Source organism: Aspergillus pseudonomiae, assembly GCF_009193645.1.
Source record: "Aspergillus pseudonomiae strain CBS 119388 unplaced genomic scaffold BDV37scaffold_89, whole genome shotgun sequence".
Taxonomy (NCBI): Eukaryota; Fungi; Ascomycota; class Eurotiomycetes; order Eurotiales; family Aspergillaceae; genus Aspergillus; species Aspergillus pseudonomiae.
The window spans coordinates 73811-87437 of NW_022476081.1; the positions used below are offsets into that span (position 1 = coordinate 73811).

At 45.9% G+C, this 13627-nt stretch overlaps 6 protein-coding genes and 1 non-coding gene across 7 annotated transcripts; 5 read left to right on the forward strand and 2 right to left on the reverse strand.

Moving 5' to 3' along the window:
• Positions 1-46: 46 nt before the first annotated feature.
• On the forward strand, positions 47-1233 carry BDV37DRAFT_259409 (signal peptidase complex subunit 1). The gene is made up of 3 exons (XM_032083135.1): positions 47-413; positions 479-538; positions 629-1233. Exons 1-3 carry the CDS (start codon positions 366-368, stop codon positions 827-829), a joined length of 309 nt encoding a protein of 102 aa, XP_031937119.1. The 5' UTR covers positions 47-365; the 3' UTR covers positions 830-1233.
• Positions 464-1832, reverse strand: BDV37DRAFT_221020 (SCF ubiquitin ligase complex subunit HRT1). Its single transcript, XM_032080165.1, has 4 exons — positions 1769-1832; positions 1338-1696; positions 1211-1281; positions 464-1146 (listed from the first exon to the last, which is right to left on the reverse strand). Exons 2-4 carry the CDS (start codon positions 1528-1530, stop codon positions 1048-1050), a joined length of 363 nt encoding a protein of 120 aa, XP_031937120.1. The 5' UTR covers positions 1531-1696; positions 1769-1832; the 3' UTR covers positions 464-1047.
• A 156-nt stretch (positions 1833-1988) lies between these two features.
• Positions 1989-4256, forward strand: BDV37DRAFT_259414 (proline-rich nuclear receptor coactivator motif-containing protein). Its single transcript, XM_032083136.1, has one exon. The coding sequence runs from the start codon at positions 2414-2416 to the stop codon at positions 3788-3790; it is 1377 nt and encodes a 458-aa protein (XP_031937121.1). The 5' UTR covers positions 1989-2413; the 3' UTR covers positions 3791-4256.
• A 2009-nt stretch (positions 4257-6265) lies between these two features.
• On the forward strand, positions 6266-8285 carry BDV37DRAFT_221052 (SMI1/KNR4 family protein). The gene is made up of 2 exons (XM_032080166.1): positions 6266-6604; positions 6691-8285. Exons 1-2 carry the CDS (start codon positions 6594-6596, stop codon positions 8270-8272), a joined length of 1593 nt encoding a protein of 530 aa, XP_031937122.1. The 5' UTR covers positions 6266-6593; the 3' UTR covers positions 8273-8285.
• A 414-nt stretch (positions 8286-8699) lies between these two features.
• Positions 8700-10176, reverse strand: BDV37DRAFT_259418 (thioredoxin domain-containing protein). Its single transcript, XM_032083137.1, has one exon. The coding sequence runs from the start codon at positions 9838-9840 to the stop codon at positions 9115-9117; it is 726 nt and encodes a 241-aa protein (XP_031937123.1). The 5' UTR covers positions 9841-10176; the 3' UTR covers positions 8700-9114.
• Positions 10177-10477: 301 nt separating this feature from the next.
• gmtA (GDP-mannose transporter) lies at positions 10478-12812 on the forward strand. Its single transcript, XM_032083138.1, has 4 exons — positions 10478-11029; positions 11115-11202; positions 11267-11638; positions 11696-12812. The coding sequence occupies exons 1-4, from the start codon at positions 10787-10789 to the stop codon at positions 12136-12138; spliced, it is 1146 nt and encodes a 381-aa protein (XP_031937124.1). The 5' UTR covers positions 10478-10786; the 3' UTR covers positions 12139-12812.
• A 650-nt stretch (positions 12813-13462) lies between these two features.
• Positions 13463-13551, forward strand: BDV37DRAFT_t196. Its single transcript has one exon. It is a non-coding gene; the product is annotated as a tRNA-Asp (tRNA).
• The last annotated feature ends 76 nt before the right edge of the window (positions 13552-13627 follow it).

Below are 13627 nucleotides of genomic sequence, written 5' to 3' on the forward strand. Positions count from 1 at the left end.
TTTTTTTTTTTTTTTTTTTTTTTTATTACAGCCTTACCCTTTACTTTTAGTGGTTTTCGCCTTCGTTTGCTGGTTCCTCTCACTAAAACATACTGCCCGCGTCATTGAAACGCACCAAATTGGTGATGCCAGTTTGACACCTTGGCCAAGGCGGTAAAGGCCGAATTGGTTAATCTCCGCCTACTCAGTAGCAGCTCTTTACCAAGGGATTCCAACGGTCATCTTCAACATCCATAGTTATTATTTGTCTTGGTGTTTGCCCTTTTCTATTTTTACCTGTATCCTTTTCTCCAGGGGACAAAAGAAAGAAAGAAAGAAAGAAAGAAAGCAAGACATCCAAAACAATTCCCAGACACTCTTTCGCCATGGATGATGTTCTTGCATCTGTTCAGGACATCTTCGAAGGCCAGATAGTATGTTTGTCACTACCACCAATCCATTCGTAATAGATGATAACCAGGCAACGTTACATGGATAGGACTTTCACGGCCAGCGCATAGCTGAAATATTGTCTACGGCTCTATTAATTATATCTGCGGTACAGTGCTAGTCAATTTCTGATCATTCTTTCGCCAAATATAGTTTGCATTGATAATTGGTATCATTCGCTTACGCTCGTCGTGTCAAGGTTGTTGCTTTCTTCGCTGGATATATCTACCGGGACATACATCTCACACTCTGGGTCGGCTTGGCAGGTACACTGGTAACTGGACTGGTTGTCATCCCTCCTTGGCCTATGTACAATATGAACCCTGAGAAATGGCTTGTTTCGTCAGCGGGGATTGTCGGTGGCGCACGGATCATGGTAGATGGAACTAAAGTGGCATGAAGTACAAGCAAGATACAGGAGAGATCGACTCGGAAGGTATTGAGCCGGACTATTTATCTCTACACAACCAAGAAGCCGCATTTATCATCATAGTAATCACCGGAAAGGTGTGAAAAACAAACCCGAACGCCAATCCAGACCATTTGTTGCGTATAAAAATTTATGGCACCACGTAGGTGGCAGCTTCAGCAATCAGAAGATCCTCTATAGAACTGCGTTTACCGACCATACTTCTGAAATTCCCAGTCTCGGTTATCCAAGGGACAGACCTGGCGAGTTTTCAGCCAACGGGATATGCAGTGGAAATGAAACGCGTGCTAGAAAAGAACACAGTTAGGTCAATATTAAGTTTGTCAAGAAGCTTGGGATATCTGGACGCACGTTGCAAATCCCCCAGGCAACTGTACACTCTTCAGTCGTAGATGAGCCTTGGTTTGCTTGACACTCGATACCTAAAAACACTTAGTTTAGTTTTTAACTTCTGCTGTAGCGAAGAGCAGGGTCATACACAAGTCCATGATATGATTACGGCAAATGGCACAATTATCGACAACGATATCCCACGCCCATAGGGCCACCGCATTCCATTTCTTGACTTCGAACTTCTTTTTGCCATCACTTGCACCTTCGGAAGCCTTAGATGCTCCCTTTCCCTTGGCTGAAGTACCAGCAGAAGCTTCTTTCATCTCCACATCCGCCATTTTAAATATCCGACTGATTGTCCTAGCTTCCTTGGCCCGTCTGTTGTAATAGAACTGTTGTAAGTGCCTAACAGCTCAGGGCAGGAATGCCTGGAGGGCACGGATGTATGCTGATTACGTAGTAGAGAAATGACTGATAAGCAGATGCTGCGATGAAGACGGCTAGCTGACGTATGTAAGTTGAATGATTTCGAAGGCTAAGTGACATAAATTTTCTTCTTTAAGCCTTGATACGCACCTTATATATTGTTTGAGAAAAGAAAATACCAGATGAGTGAAAGTAAGTTGGTACTTTGAAGTCCTCCTTCGAGACTTTGTTTTGTTTGCACCTTAGTTGGGCAGAGCGAGGTTGAGGCGTTGCACTACCTCGCCGCCTAGCCATTAGTCATAACCGATCCCCGCCTTCAATGCCCCAGCCGCCCTCCCAATGTCCATTTTCACCTACCTCATCACATCACAACATCAACGTCCTGGGACAATGCCCCTCTGCTTTTATTCCACTCTCTCTATTATTTGCCTGTCCAGAAACAAGCATGCCTAGGAGTTCCGGCATCCTTCTTTCGTTGTTTATTATTTGATTCCAGTAATAGATGCATTCGCGCCTCTTGAACCGATTTGTTATCATTTAAATACAAATTAGGCTCTTACAGTGCTATCGGCGCTCCATGCCTGATCTTATTGTCCTTATCCACGACCGGCGTTAACGTGATCAGAACAGACTGCTGGGCAGTACTGCAGCCTATTCGACCCTATATATTTTGCGCTGTCAACTATTATCATTTTCTTCTTCCTCCTTTTTTCCCTTTTTCCTTTTGAGAATACATCATTTCCTTTCCCTCTTGCAAGCTACTCTGACTACCTATCTTTAAGCCAACCAGTCACAATGTCGAATCTGTCGCCAACTCCAACACCAAAAGGCCCTCGGAACAACCGGCGTAACCCAAAACGAAATGCGACACCGACTACACAAAGGGCTACTCTGCTAACGACTCCTCCCTCGTCGCCTCCGAGGAACATGAGCCCAGGAGGAACAGCTACTGATTCCTCTGCCAATCTATCTAAGAAGAAAGGTGCCCGATCTAACAAGAAGCCACGAGATCTATCTAAGGTTTCGCCGGCGCAAAGGACCGGCCACCACCGCACATCTTCATATTCTAACAATATCACCACGCCTCAGCTAAAAGATAGCCCTCACTATGCCGGTCCGACGTTCCATGCCTCCCCAGCTCCCTCTTCCCTTCCAATCCCGAGCTTTTTCTCGAAGTCAATACCGGATCCCGATCTTGCCCCGGCAATAGAAGCAGATGGCGATAAATACGAAGTTGGGCCGGAATATGAGGCCACGCCCTCAAAGCTGAGGCCACGCCCACAGTTCCAAACTGAAGAACCGCAGCCAACACCCTTGGATTTCCTTTTTAAAGCTGCAGTTGAAGCTAGGAACTCTCAGCCCCAGTGTAGTCCCGAGGCAAGCACCAGGATTCGCTCCCCACACACGGACTCCAAGTCCCTGCCGCAACGCAAGCCCAATGGCTCTACAGAAGAGACATTGCCATTGGGGGTAGACTATCCGGCGCCTCATAAGTCGCAGATAGGACCCTCATTTGCTGCATCCTACAAAGATCGCATGAATGCATTGCGATCTGCCAGTCCTCCCTCTCACTCTGTGGTAGAACTTGATGAGGAGCAGCGAAGAGCCAAAACCGAGGCCTTGAAGGATTTGTTACTCAACCCACGTCCCCAGAGGCCCTCGTATGTGTCAAAATCATCCTCTAGTCAAACCAACGGTGTCAACGAGCAGCCTACCCCCATTGGCAATGTGCCTCATGTTGCGACTGCACTCAGGACAGCCTCTGGCCCGTCAGCAGCTCTTTATAGCAACGTGATGCCCGGGCAGAATCAATCAACGGTCGGGAACGGATGGCAATCGTCATTTTCCAATTCATACACTATCAACTCTCAGCCCTCACAAGGTCAAACCTCGACCTCCAAGAAAGGAGCTCTTTCATCAATCCCAGGGAACATGGGAAACGTCTCAGGAGTAACATCTTCTTCTCCAGTGTACACTCAGACTAAATTCGCCATCAATCCTATTCAGAGTCCAAATTATCCGCCAGTTTACCAGTCACCTACGTCGCAAGTCTCAAACACGTCCACCAAAGCTCTGGACACGAAAAAAATGGAAGACGATCTGCGGAGAATTCTGAAGCTTGATGTGAACCCAGGCCTGCCGTCCAGCGGTATTCAGAGTTCATATGCGTAATGTCATATCCCTTCTTTTTCTTTCCTCGTTTACGCTTTCTTGCATTCTGCATTACATTTGTGCATGACAATCGATGCTCCATTTTTCAAGTTTCATTTCCATGCTGAATGACATCTTGTCATGAGCCTTAGGGTTCTTTCGTCTCGTCTAATGTTTTCGGTGGCAGTCTCTCATCGTCTATGGCCAAGATTCTCGGTGTTTTTTCCGCGGTTCACGCTAGTCGTGGTCATTGTTGTAATTGATAAATTGATGGGTTTATTGGTCCTTCAGCGGGACGTCTTTATACCCTTCATTTGCATCGAACGCGGAGTCCGGTTGCCTTTATCAGTGCTCTTTCTCGGGGTGTGTTGCTTTGGGATATTGTTTGGACGACTGATCAGGCACCTCTGATGTCACTCATTTAGCTGTCGGTGCCAATTTTAATCACTTTTTTTTTTTTTTATTTCTCCCTGATAGCTTTTTTTTTATCCTTTTTTATCTGATGCCACGCCTGTCTCATATCACATTTACAATGTCTAGTCAAGGGATGACTTTCTCATAGCCTAAACTTTCTTCGTCCATATTTGGTTTTCCTTTCCCCTTATCTTACGTTCAATACCTCACACACCATGTCTATATGACGCCTCTACTCTCGTTCTAACTACCTATGCATTCCTTACCGCAAAACTATCCGAAATACCGGTTCATCTTGCTTTTTAGATCATCAAATGACACGCTTTATGCTAACCTCGAACATTACAAGATGGGTGGGAACATCATCAAGTGTAGTCACTGCAAACCCACTTGCAGGGTGGGCTTGGAGATGATCTTACACACTTATACCACCAGCAATTATGTGTGTTCAGAGATGTACCAGGTAGAGATTATCAGATTACAGAAGAGGGACAGGTGACAATCCAGAACTCGATTACAAGGTCGACTGCAAAACGGGTCAAACTATGCAGAGTAGCGCCGGAGACTACCGTGGACGGAGTAGGCACCACTGGTCGTCCCCACCCGGTACAGCAAATTACGACCTCAAAACTAAGAATTCCATTGCCTTCGTGGAGGTTAGTTTAGACAGTCACTCAGGTTTTTCCCACAATATACTTCTTTATTCTTGAGTCGAAGTGGTAGCCTGCGGCGACAAAGCGCCCTGGCTACGTTTCCGCACCTTAAATGATACTGCAGGCGAAACTGTTGCCACAGTCAATTCACTGGGGTAAGTATTCCTTTACTCATCCGGCATTGTAAAGGGATTGCCAATTGGTATTCAACTAGAACGCCACCGCTTCAGGTACACCTAATACTAGATCACCAATGCACTGTATGTAGATCCACTGTTAGCTTTCGAGCTGTCGAATTTTGTAACTCGCGGCGGTTCCTGTGGATGGGACGATACCGTATGATTATACCACTGTACAGGGTAGGTACTATACTTATACTGAAGGTACGCACCATACATAAAAATAGGTGACACAGGCCTAGCAACTCAAGATGTCTATATTTGGGTAATGAATCGATCTACAGAGTACTCTATATAGTAGCATGAATCTGCAAGTCTCTCTTGGTGTGGGATATACTTAGTACTCCCTGAATTCCGTGAGCAATCGCGAATGGAGCTATTGAAACTTATGGGAGAAAGTATACACTATTATTATATATTTGTATAATGCGCTACTGATAGAACACTTTACTTACCTAATTTTCATAATCAATAAACCCACAAAATCTAACACACACACACAGAGAGAGAGAGAGAGAAGAGAATGTATATCAGGGAGTGAGCATAAGTATGATAGAAAGGGCAATTCGATAAACTCAATGAAAATAAGAAAGTGATTCCAGATCTCACAAGGCCACTGGGACAATAACCCGACTAGTCACAGCATGACTTGAGAGTGGGTATTTCGTTCTTAGCTTATGTATAGCCCAATGGATTGGATTTGTCCTGTTATGACTGGGCAAATTGGGATAGTTCCAGTTAACAAAAAGAATATAGAAGTCCATGTACTGGATGGATTGTTATACAGAATTTAGTACAGTACACTGTATATTAACAATACATGTGTACTTCGGTATAGGTACAGAGGTATAATGATGTACTGTACGTATGTACATGTATGTATGTATGTACATAGTTCGGATATTAATTGTTTCGATTCTATAAATTACCGTACTACCGTATGTTATGGCTGGAAACGCTCCATCCCTGGTTCCGGTCGCCTTCCAGGGGTCGAGGAACGAATCGTGGATGCCATCGTCGCGCCAACCCACCAACACGCTAATCAAGAGGATCAGGGAAAAGAGGAACAAGAGAAGAAGGACGAATAAGTATAAGATACAGAAGCAGAAACAGAAACAGCCCAGACGTGAAACAAGAAATATTACTATCAATAGTCTGTCTTCAGGATAGTTGAGACTGGTCATTGCCCATTATCACAATCCCATCTCTCCCTTGGATAGAATCTCCCTCCCTCCGTCCCTCCCTCTCTCTCCCTCTTTTTTTTTTTTTTTGCCCTTCTTCTCTTTTTCTCTAAAACCACTTTCTTTCTCTGGCCTTTGAACCAGCACCCCATACGCCATTACGAACTTCCCTCACTATCCTTCCGCCTGGTTATCTACTCCTACTTTCGGCCCTCGTACCCTCTGCTGGAAACATTCAACATTGTCACCCTTTCCTCCTGTTCCCGTCCCTTCCCTTACACTCCTGACCACGAGCTCCACAATTACCCAATGACCAGTGTTTGGCACTCATAAAAACTCGGGAGGAGTAGATTCTTGTTTGAGATCAGTCTGCCCTCATTTTGCTAAAGTTTTCATCATGGCGAATCCGTGAGTATCTTCGACTCTCCCTCAGGGAGACTCGCCCCCCCCCCCCCCGGGTCCAGAGTGAATGCCCGCCTCTGACTCGGCAACAGAATTACTTCGGCATGGCGTTCCTTTTGGCATACAATGACTTCTTATGATCGGCATGCATCCCACGACTCTCCTTATCGAACGGGTAGACATGTTCCTCTCAGTCAGAGTCGCCATGAGCCTCTTACATCGATTGCAACAAGCGCCATTGAGTCGCGACCTGACCTAACGGAAACCTACGAGGATGAGCAGTCCAAAGGCGCAACGACATCTAACGGCTGGGCCGGCTCCCCTACTGGAATTGGCTCCCCTACTCGTCCTTACTCGCCCGGAATGCGATCGCTCTCCTCCCAGAAGCGACGCTCGACCGACCCCGGAGTAGATGGGGCGGCAGAGATCCAAATGCAAAGTTTCCATGATGGCGCACCGCCACCCCCCCCAGTCGCTCATTCATGGAGAAAGATCGAGCGATGGCTAGAGAACAACTACGAGGAGCTTTACGACAATCTCTGCGAAGGTTGTACTCAGAACGATATCAATGAGTTGGAGCATGACTTGGACTGTAGCCTACCGTTGGAGGTTCGGGAATCTTTGATGGCTCATGACGGACAAGAGCGTCCAGGCTTGCCCACTGGTGTGGTTTTTGGGTGTATGCTTCTGGACTGCGAAGAGATAGTCCAGGAATGGAAGAACTGGCGAACTGTCAATGATGAATTCCTCAGCTCATCCGGCATTATCAACACTTCTCCCAAAGCTGCAGCAGGCTCTTCTTCGGTTGCCCCTCCAGCTCCTACCACAGGGTCAAATCCGTTGTGGAGACAGGATCTTCTCGAGCGACAAGACTCTCAGCCCTCCGGTGCCGTTCAGAAAGCGTATGCCCATCCTGCTTGGATTCCTATGGCTCGTGACTGGGGTGGAAATTGTATCGCAATCGATCTTGCACCGGGACCTGCTGGCAAGTGGGGCCAAGTCATTATATTCGGTCGGGATTATGACTGCAAATACGTTATCGCTCGGTCTTGGGCCTCTTTCCTCGCAGTTATGGCTGATGACCTCTGCAGCGGCAAGGTTTCTGTGGATGAAGAGACGAATGAACTCAAACTATTGGAATTCAAGGCTCAAAATGTTGAGCCTCCCTATATGGAAATTCTACGCTGGCGTACAGATCAGAAGTATGGTCGGAGGCCACCACGTCGCAAGGGCCCTAATGGTCTTGGACTGAATACCGGTAGTAAGTCCGGAAAGGAATCCCCTTATGGGAGCCCAACCCCCAGTGAAGAACGTGGGAGATCCCCTCACCGCTTTCCCAATCGCGGATCTACTCAAAGTCCCAAGACGCAGTTTGGTATATCCAGCCCTCTTGCTCGCGTCACAGAAGAAGCCCCAAGTCCTGTACACACAAATGCGGATAGCGACATATCAGAGGACGTCTTGAAAAGTGATGATACAAAGAAAGCACAAAGCGAAGATCTGATGGAAGTGTCGACATATGTGGGTAAAGAGGCCGAAGATGTTGTTGACAAAGGTGCTGAGCAAAAACAGCCGGAGACTGAGAAGATGCAGAAGCAGGAGCCGACCCATGGATCTCCTGGCACTGCCTTGGACGCGGAGACCTTGGGCGAAATGAAAAACGTGGCTATCTAAGCCTGATTCGATATTTTTCATTAGCCTATTTTTCATGCTTCCATTTATCCCCATTATGAACACCTTGCTTTATCGCTCGGATAAGTAATATGTTCTCCTTTATCGTCTTGTTTAAACTTCCAAACGCCAATGTCGAACTGATGAATTTTTTGTGGAGACCATGCTGACAGCCTTGTATAAATCCTAACTCTAATATTCTGTGGTTGTGACATTCTTCTACGTTATAGAAGCGTCTTAAGTCTTTTCTTCGCTTGGGATGGTCTCTCGCGGTTTGTTCCACTCGTACTACTTGTAACTTTAGCTCGATATTCATTCAGTATAAGTTTTCTTTCTTTCTTTCTTTTTTCTTTTTGCGCCATACTTTTCAATGATATAGGTACGGGTGATACGATATATTGTACTTTGCATTGATAGTAGGGTAATCGTTCGAGGCTTGGCCAGGTTTTCAAAGCTTTAGTACACAACAAGTTTAGTCCTCTCTGGTATCAGCCACAGCAAATGAAAATGCTATGGGATCTGTTCATTTCCATACTTGCAAGCAAGCAAGCTCATACTTATGCGACTACAGTGATCATTATATCTGTTCCACTCGAAATGCGGCTTCCAATGCTTAGTGGAAAGCTGTCTAAATGGTCAAGGGTTGGGAGAACGTGAAACCCACAGCACCTCGTTTCAATTTCAGGACAGCCATTTGTAAAATGTGCACCCAGTGAGCAGCCACAACCAAGCTATATGTCTCAACAAACGAATCCTGGGCCTTATGCTCTAGGCTAGAAGCTCCGCGCATATTGTGGCATAAGATCTCGTGAATATAAGGGTTAGAAGGCAGTAAATACCCCTTTTCAATCCCAATCGTCGTCGTCGTCGTCGTCCCTGCTATACCGTGCTCCCCCGCTGCGGATGGCCCCTTTTCCATGAGTTCGTCGTTTGCCGTCGTTCTCGACTTCGTCAACTGCATCAGATATACTGGAATCATCATTATCATCGCTAATCTTTGCCTGTACTAGAACACCTTTCCATAACAGCCTCTTTTCAAGAGTTGCCGTGCTGAAGCTGTCGGTCCCATCACGCCCGCCCAAAGCAAGGCCTTCAAAGCCAACTACACGCTCAGCAGCAATTCCATCTTTAAACCCGATCACACAAGGGAGAACGCGTATCTTCAGCTTTTCCACCACGAACGGAGTATCCCTAACATCGACACGGGCAAATCGCACATCGTAATGCCGTGTTGCTAAAGCCCGCATATGTTCATCCATGGTGCCACAGCGCGCGAAATCAGGGTGTGCAAAATGGATCACACATCGATGCGTATCCGTTGTGAAGTTGAGCAATATCTGGTCATTTTCAAGAGTTGGGTATAGGCTATCTTGGATGATTGTCGTCTGGCCAGGGCCAGGGGCCATTGACCGGTTGTTTTGGGCGGATGCAAGCTCGGCGTTGAGTTGTTCGATACGTCGGGCCCGATAGTCAGAGTCATCTTCGTTCTCCAAGGCCTTCAACAAATCGTCGTCGTCGATCTCATCATCTTGGTCTCTTACGGAGTGTTTGGGCTCAATGTTTTGGGTCATGGCGAAACCCGTGGTGGAATTGCAGAGGGAGATTTTCCGCACGACAATTGCCCAGAAAGATTAATAGAGCGAGTTAGGTCTGTAGAGGACAATAGACAGCGATGCTTTTTCTCTCGTGGCGGGCAGAGGGGTCGTATAGGCTGCTCCGGTTCCGGGGTAAGGTATAAACCCAATGCCGGGATGGAAGTATTGATATTCAAGGATCCAAAAGGGCGAATCGGCATTTCACTCGTCACTGCATTGCGGGAGTGGCAATGTTGCTAGTTGGATACAAATCAGTGTAAAGATAATTCTCAGGAGGTGCAGTTGTAATTCTTGTGTACTGGTATCGAGTTCTACTGATACAGTACCAGCTCCCCTTATATCTAAGTAAACTCAATTGAATGGCTAACACCCCTTCTCCCTTTGTGTTTGTTGGGTTTTCTCCTTTCGCTTCTTTTCAATAACAAGAAATGTCAGAAATGGAAATGCATCAGCCTGCGGCGCCCTGCATTGTCTGGTAAATATTAGCAGGTGTGCATTAATTCCATACTTACTGCTTCCGTTGTATTCTCATGTATAGGTACATACATTACATTAGAAGTTGCCGCTTCCGGCCCAGCCAAAAAGTCCTTCCTGTCTTTCTTTATTTCTTTCACTTGTCTCCTCAGCCTCTTCGTCTTTCTCTCCATCCCTCTACCTTCCTCCCGGCCTGCTTTTCTGTTGTCCCGTTTATGATTTGGATTTGATTCTATTGTCCCCACACTCCTTGTCATCAGTCTTTAGGTACACTTGATAGTCTCCCTTCGCTCTCGAAACCTCCCTTTGCCTCGCCACTTCCCGTGCCAACAACGGCTCTACTTCACAGTTTCAGCCTTACCTTGATTTTATTCTTGGTCTTATCGCCCCATTTCACCGTTATCGTCATAGTCACTCCTGCTTCGGGGTGATCAGTATATTTGAGAATATGGCGGAAGGCAAGAAGACCGATGATTATACAATCGAGATGGATAAAATAGATCAGGGGAACAAGAATTTCGAAGCTGTTGCGCCGCCTCAGCCCAGAAGTGTCCCTTCCAGTTCGCTCTCCAACAACCCTTTCCTGCCTGTATTGGCGTATTGTGGATCATCAATCTTGATGACTGTCATGAACAAATATGTTCTTTCTGGGTTGGACTTCAATCTCAACTTCTTTCTGCTCTGCGTTCAGGTATGATATCAAGAAGCTGAAGCCACCGCGAACGTAGGTTTCAAATACGGACTTGCACTGACTGCTCGTTTTTCCTGTAACTCAGTCCATTGTTTGTATTATTGCGATCCAAACATGCAAATTTTGCGGTCTTATCACGTACCGTGACTTCAGTGCAGATGAAGCAAAGAAGTGTAAGTACTTTTAAATGCTTCTTGTGACACTTATAGAATGAACTAATTTGTATTGTACAATCAGGGTTCCCTATCAGTTTACTTCTTATTGGAATGATTTACACGGGCTCCAAAGCGCTTCAGTTCCTCTCTATCCCAGTATACACTATCTTCAAGAACCTAACGATCATCCTCATTGCCTACGGTGAGGTCCTCTGGTTTGGTGGTTCCGTTACCGGCCTGACCTTGTTCTCTTTCGGGCTCATGGTACTCAGTTCCATCATTGCTGCATGGGCCGACATCAAGCATGCTGTTGAGAGCAGTGGAGATACGAGCGCCCAAGTCTCAACACTTAATTCCGGATACATATGGATGTTGATAAACTGTCTCTGCACATCATCCTATGTCCTAGGAATGCGCAAGAGAATCAAGTTGACCAATTTCAAGGACTTCGATAGTATGTGATCATTCATGGTGATCGTTGGAAGTTTTCCTTTGCTGACTTTCCCCTTAGCCATGTTCTATAATAATCTGTTGTCGATCCCTGTCCTTGTTGTTCTCACAGGTTTGATGGAAGACTGGTCTTCCGTTAACATCAACCGCAACTTCCCTCCAGCCGACCGTAGCAGCATCATGTTTGCGATGATCCTGTCTGGTTTGTCCTCGGTATTTATCTCTTACACCTCAGCCTGGTGTGTTCGCGTGACATCCTCAACCACTTATTCCATGGTTGGGGCACTCAACAAATTGCCCATCGCCCTGTCAGGGTTGATTTTCTTTGATGCTCCGGTGACATTTCCCAGTGTTTCCGCTATTGCTGTAGGCTTCGTCAGTGGAATCGTATATGCGATCGCCAAGATTAAGCAAAACGCCAAACCAAAGACTGGTGTCTTGCCCACTTCCAATCCACTTGTCAGCGCTAGCAGTCAAAGTATGAGGGATTCTCTGCGGTCTTGAAGTGGCAACTGCTATATTACGCGTAGGAGTGTTACCTCCTTTCGAACGTTTTTCATATCGGATCATGTTCGTGGGTCCTTGGCGCCACGAGTCGGTACATTACTTGTACGTTACATGGATACATGCATTTCATTACAGTCTAGGTGTATTCCGGTTGTTGGTGTTCTTTGAGGGCTGACTTGGTGTGCTTATATTCTTCTCGACAACCTACTTAACATGCCTGGTTTCTAACACGTCTGACCTCATTGCTGCCCATTCACCTATTTATGGCGTTGATGTCCGTGCTGATAATCTCACATATCATTTCTTGATGTGCTAGCAGCGCACTTTGTTGCACGTAACATGTTATAATGCTGGGGCGTGGTTTGTTCTAGATATCATGTGGGAAGAAGCTTGGAGTGTATTCGTTGCGATCTGGGGTGCAATAAGATGTCTAGGAGTCTTGATCATTGTGCGAGAGAAAAGACCCTTTTCTTCCTCCTTTTGGGGTTGGAATCTGTATATATGGACCTTTATCTTCTTTTATTGAGGTTATAGAAAATATCCTTTGCTAAAAGTTCTCTCCAAGGGCAAGCTCGTGCTATTGACTAGCTACAGTGCAGTAGCGGGATACTCTTTGGGGACGATGCAAGCAGAATATCTTGGATGATAACATCACCTCATGAGTTTCTAAGTTCCTCTATCTAGGCTCGTATGTTTTTATGGACGGGATGTGTAATCGCATGGATGGCCTCTCATTGTGAACATGCAACTCCGACCTTGTGCTCTATAAAATCTATGTATCCATGAACCACCATAGGGGAGCCATGGCACTATCATGGGAAAACTTGACGTTCGCATAGTGTTTTAAGATACCAGGTGAAGTTGCGAAGTACTTCCCTACAAAGCAAGAGGCGATATTATTTGTTTATTCAATCATTCGTACTCTCTCGCCTTGTTCTATATTTTTTTCCCTTCCCTCCCCTCCCTCTGTTCAGATCTCCTGCAGTCCTCCTACTCTCTACAGTCAAAGTTCAAAACGGACACCAGAATTGAACAATGGCCTTCTGGAAATTCTCTAACATACATCCCAGAGAAGCAGAGGCAGTTTCATATGGGTTGTGTTCACTGTATGTAGATCTCCGTTCATTCAGAGCCCTTCCACATGGCTTATAGGTGAGAAATTTTTAAAATACCTGACACTTTGTGACTTATATCAGCCCCCCTAACACTATCGTTGATACAAGTATCTGCTTGCTATCTACATGGGAAACTGTACAAGGATACATTATTTTCAATGCAAAAATAAAATAGATTAAAAAAATTGGTGGTATATTATGTATTATCCTCGATGGTCTAACGGTCATGATTTCCGCTTGTCATCTCAGATGAGAACAAGCGCGGGAGACCTGGGTTCGACTCCCAGTCGGGGAGAGTTATATTTTTGGTGAGAGTTGAAACTTTTTGAAATTCTCTTACCCTGCAAAGTCCTAAAGTTTTCCCCTTCCTG

What these genes read in the sequence shown, in the direction of transcription:
- BDV37DRAFT_259409 (XM_032083135.1), top strand. Translation starts at nt 366, where the DNA reads ATGGATGATGTTCTTGCATCTGTTCAGGACATCTTCGAAGGCCAGATA. An exon ending in ACATCTTCGAAGGCCAGATA is followed by an intron (nt 414 to 478) that starts GTATGTTTGTCA and finishes TTACATGGATAG; the next exon opens with GACTTTCACGGCCAGCGCAT. An exon ending in CTCTATTAATTATATCTGCG is followed by an intron (nt 539 to 628) that starts GTACAGTGCTAG and finishes CGTCGTGTCAAG; the next exon opens with GTTGTTGCTTTCTTCGCTGG.
- BDV37DRAFT_221020 (XM_032080165.1), bottom strand. Translation starts at nt 1,530, where the DNA reads ATGGCGGATGTGGAGATGAAAGAAGCTTCTGCTGGTACTTCAGCCAAG. An exon ending in TAATCATATCATGGACTTGT is followed by an intron (nt 1,282 to 1,337) that starts GTATGACCCTGC and finishes AAGTGTTTTTAG; the next exon opens with GTATCGAGTGTCAAGCAAAC. An exon ending in TTGCCTGGGGGATTTGCAAC is followed by an intron (nt 1,147 to 1,210) that starts GTGCGTCCAGAT and finishes GTTCTTTTCTAG; the next exon opens with CACGCGTTTCATTTCCACTG.
- BDV37DRAFT_259414 (XM_032083136.1), top strand. Translation starts at nt 2,414, where the DNA reads ATGTCGAATCTGTCGCCAACTCCAACACCAAAAGGCCCTCGGAACAAC.
- BDV37DRAFT_259418 (XM_032083137.1), bottom strand. Translation starts at nt 9,840, where the DNA reads ATGACCCAAAACATTGAGCCCAAACACTCCGTAAGAGACCAAGATGAT.
- gmtA (XM_032083138.1), top strand. Translation starts at nt 10,787, where the DNA reads ATGGCGGAAGGCAAGAAGACCGATGATTATACAATCGAGATGGATAAA. An exon ending in TCTTTCTGCTCTGCGTTCAG is followed by an intron (nt 11,030 to 11,114) that starts GTATGATATCAA and finishes CCTGTAACTCAG; the next exon opens with TCCATTGTTTGTATTATTGC. An exon ending in CAATTTCAAGGACTTCGATA is followed by an intron (nt 11,639 to 11,695) that starts GTATGTGATCAT and finishes CTTTCCCCTTAG; the next exon opens with CCATGTTCTATAATAATCTG.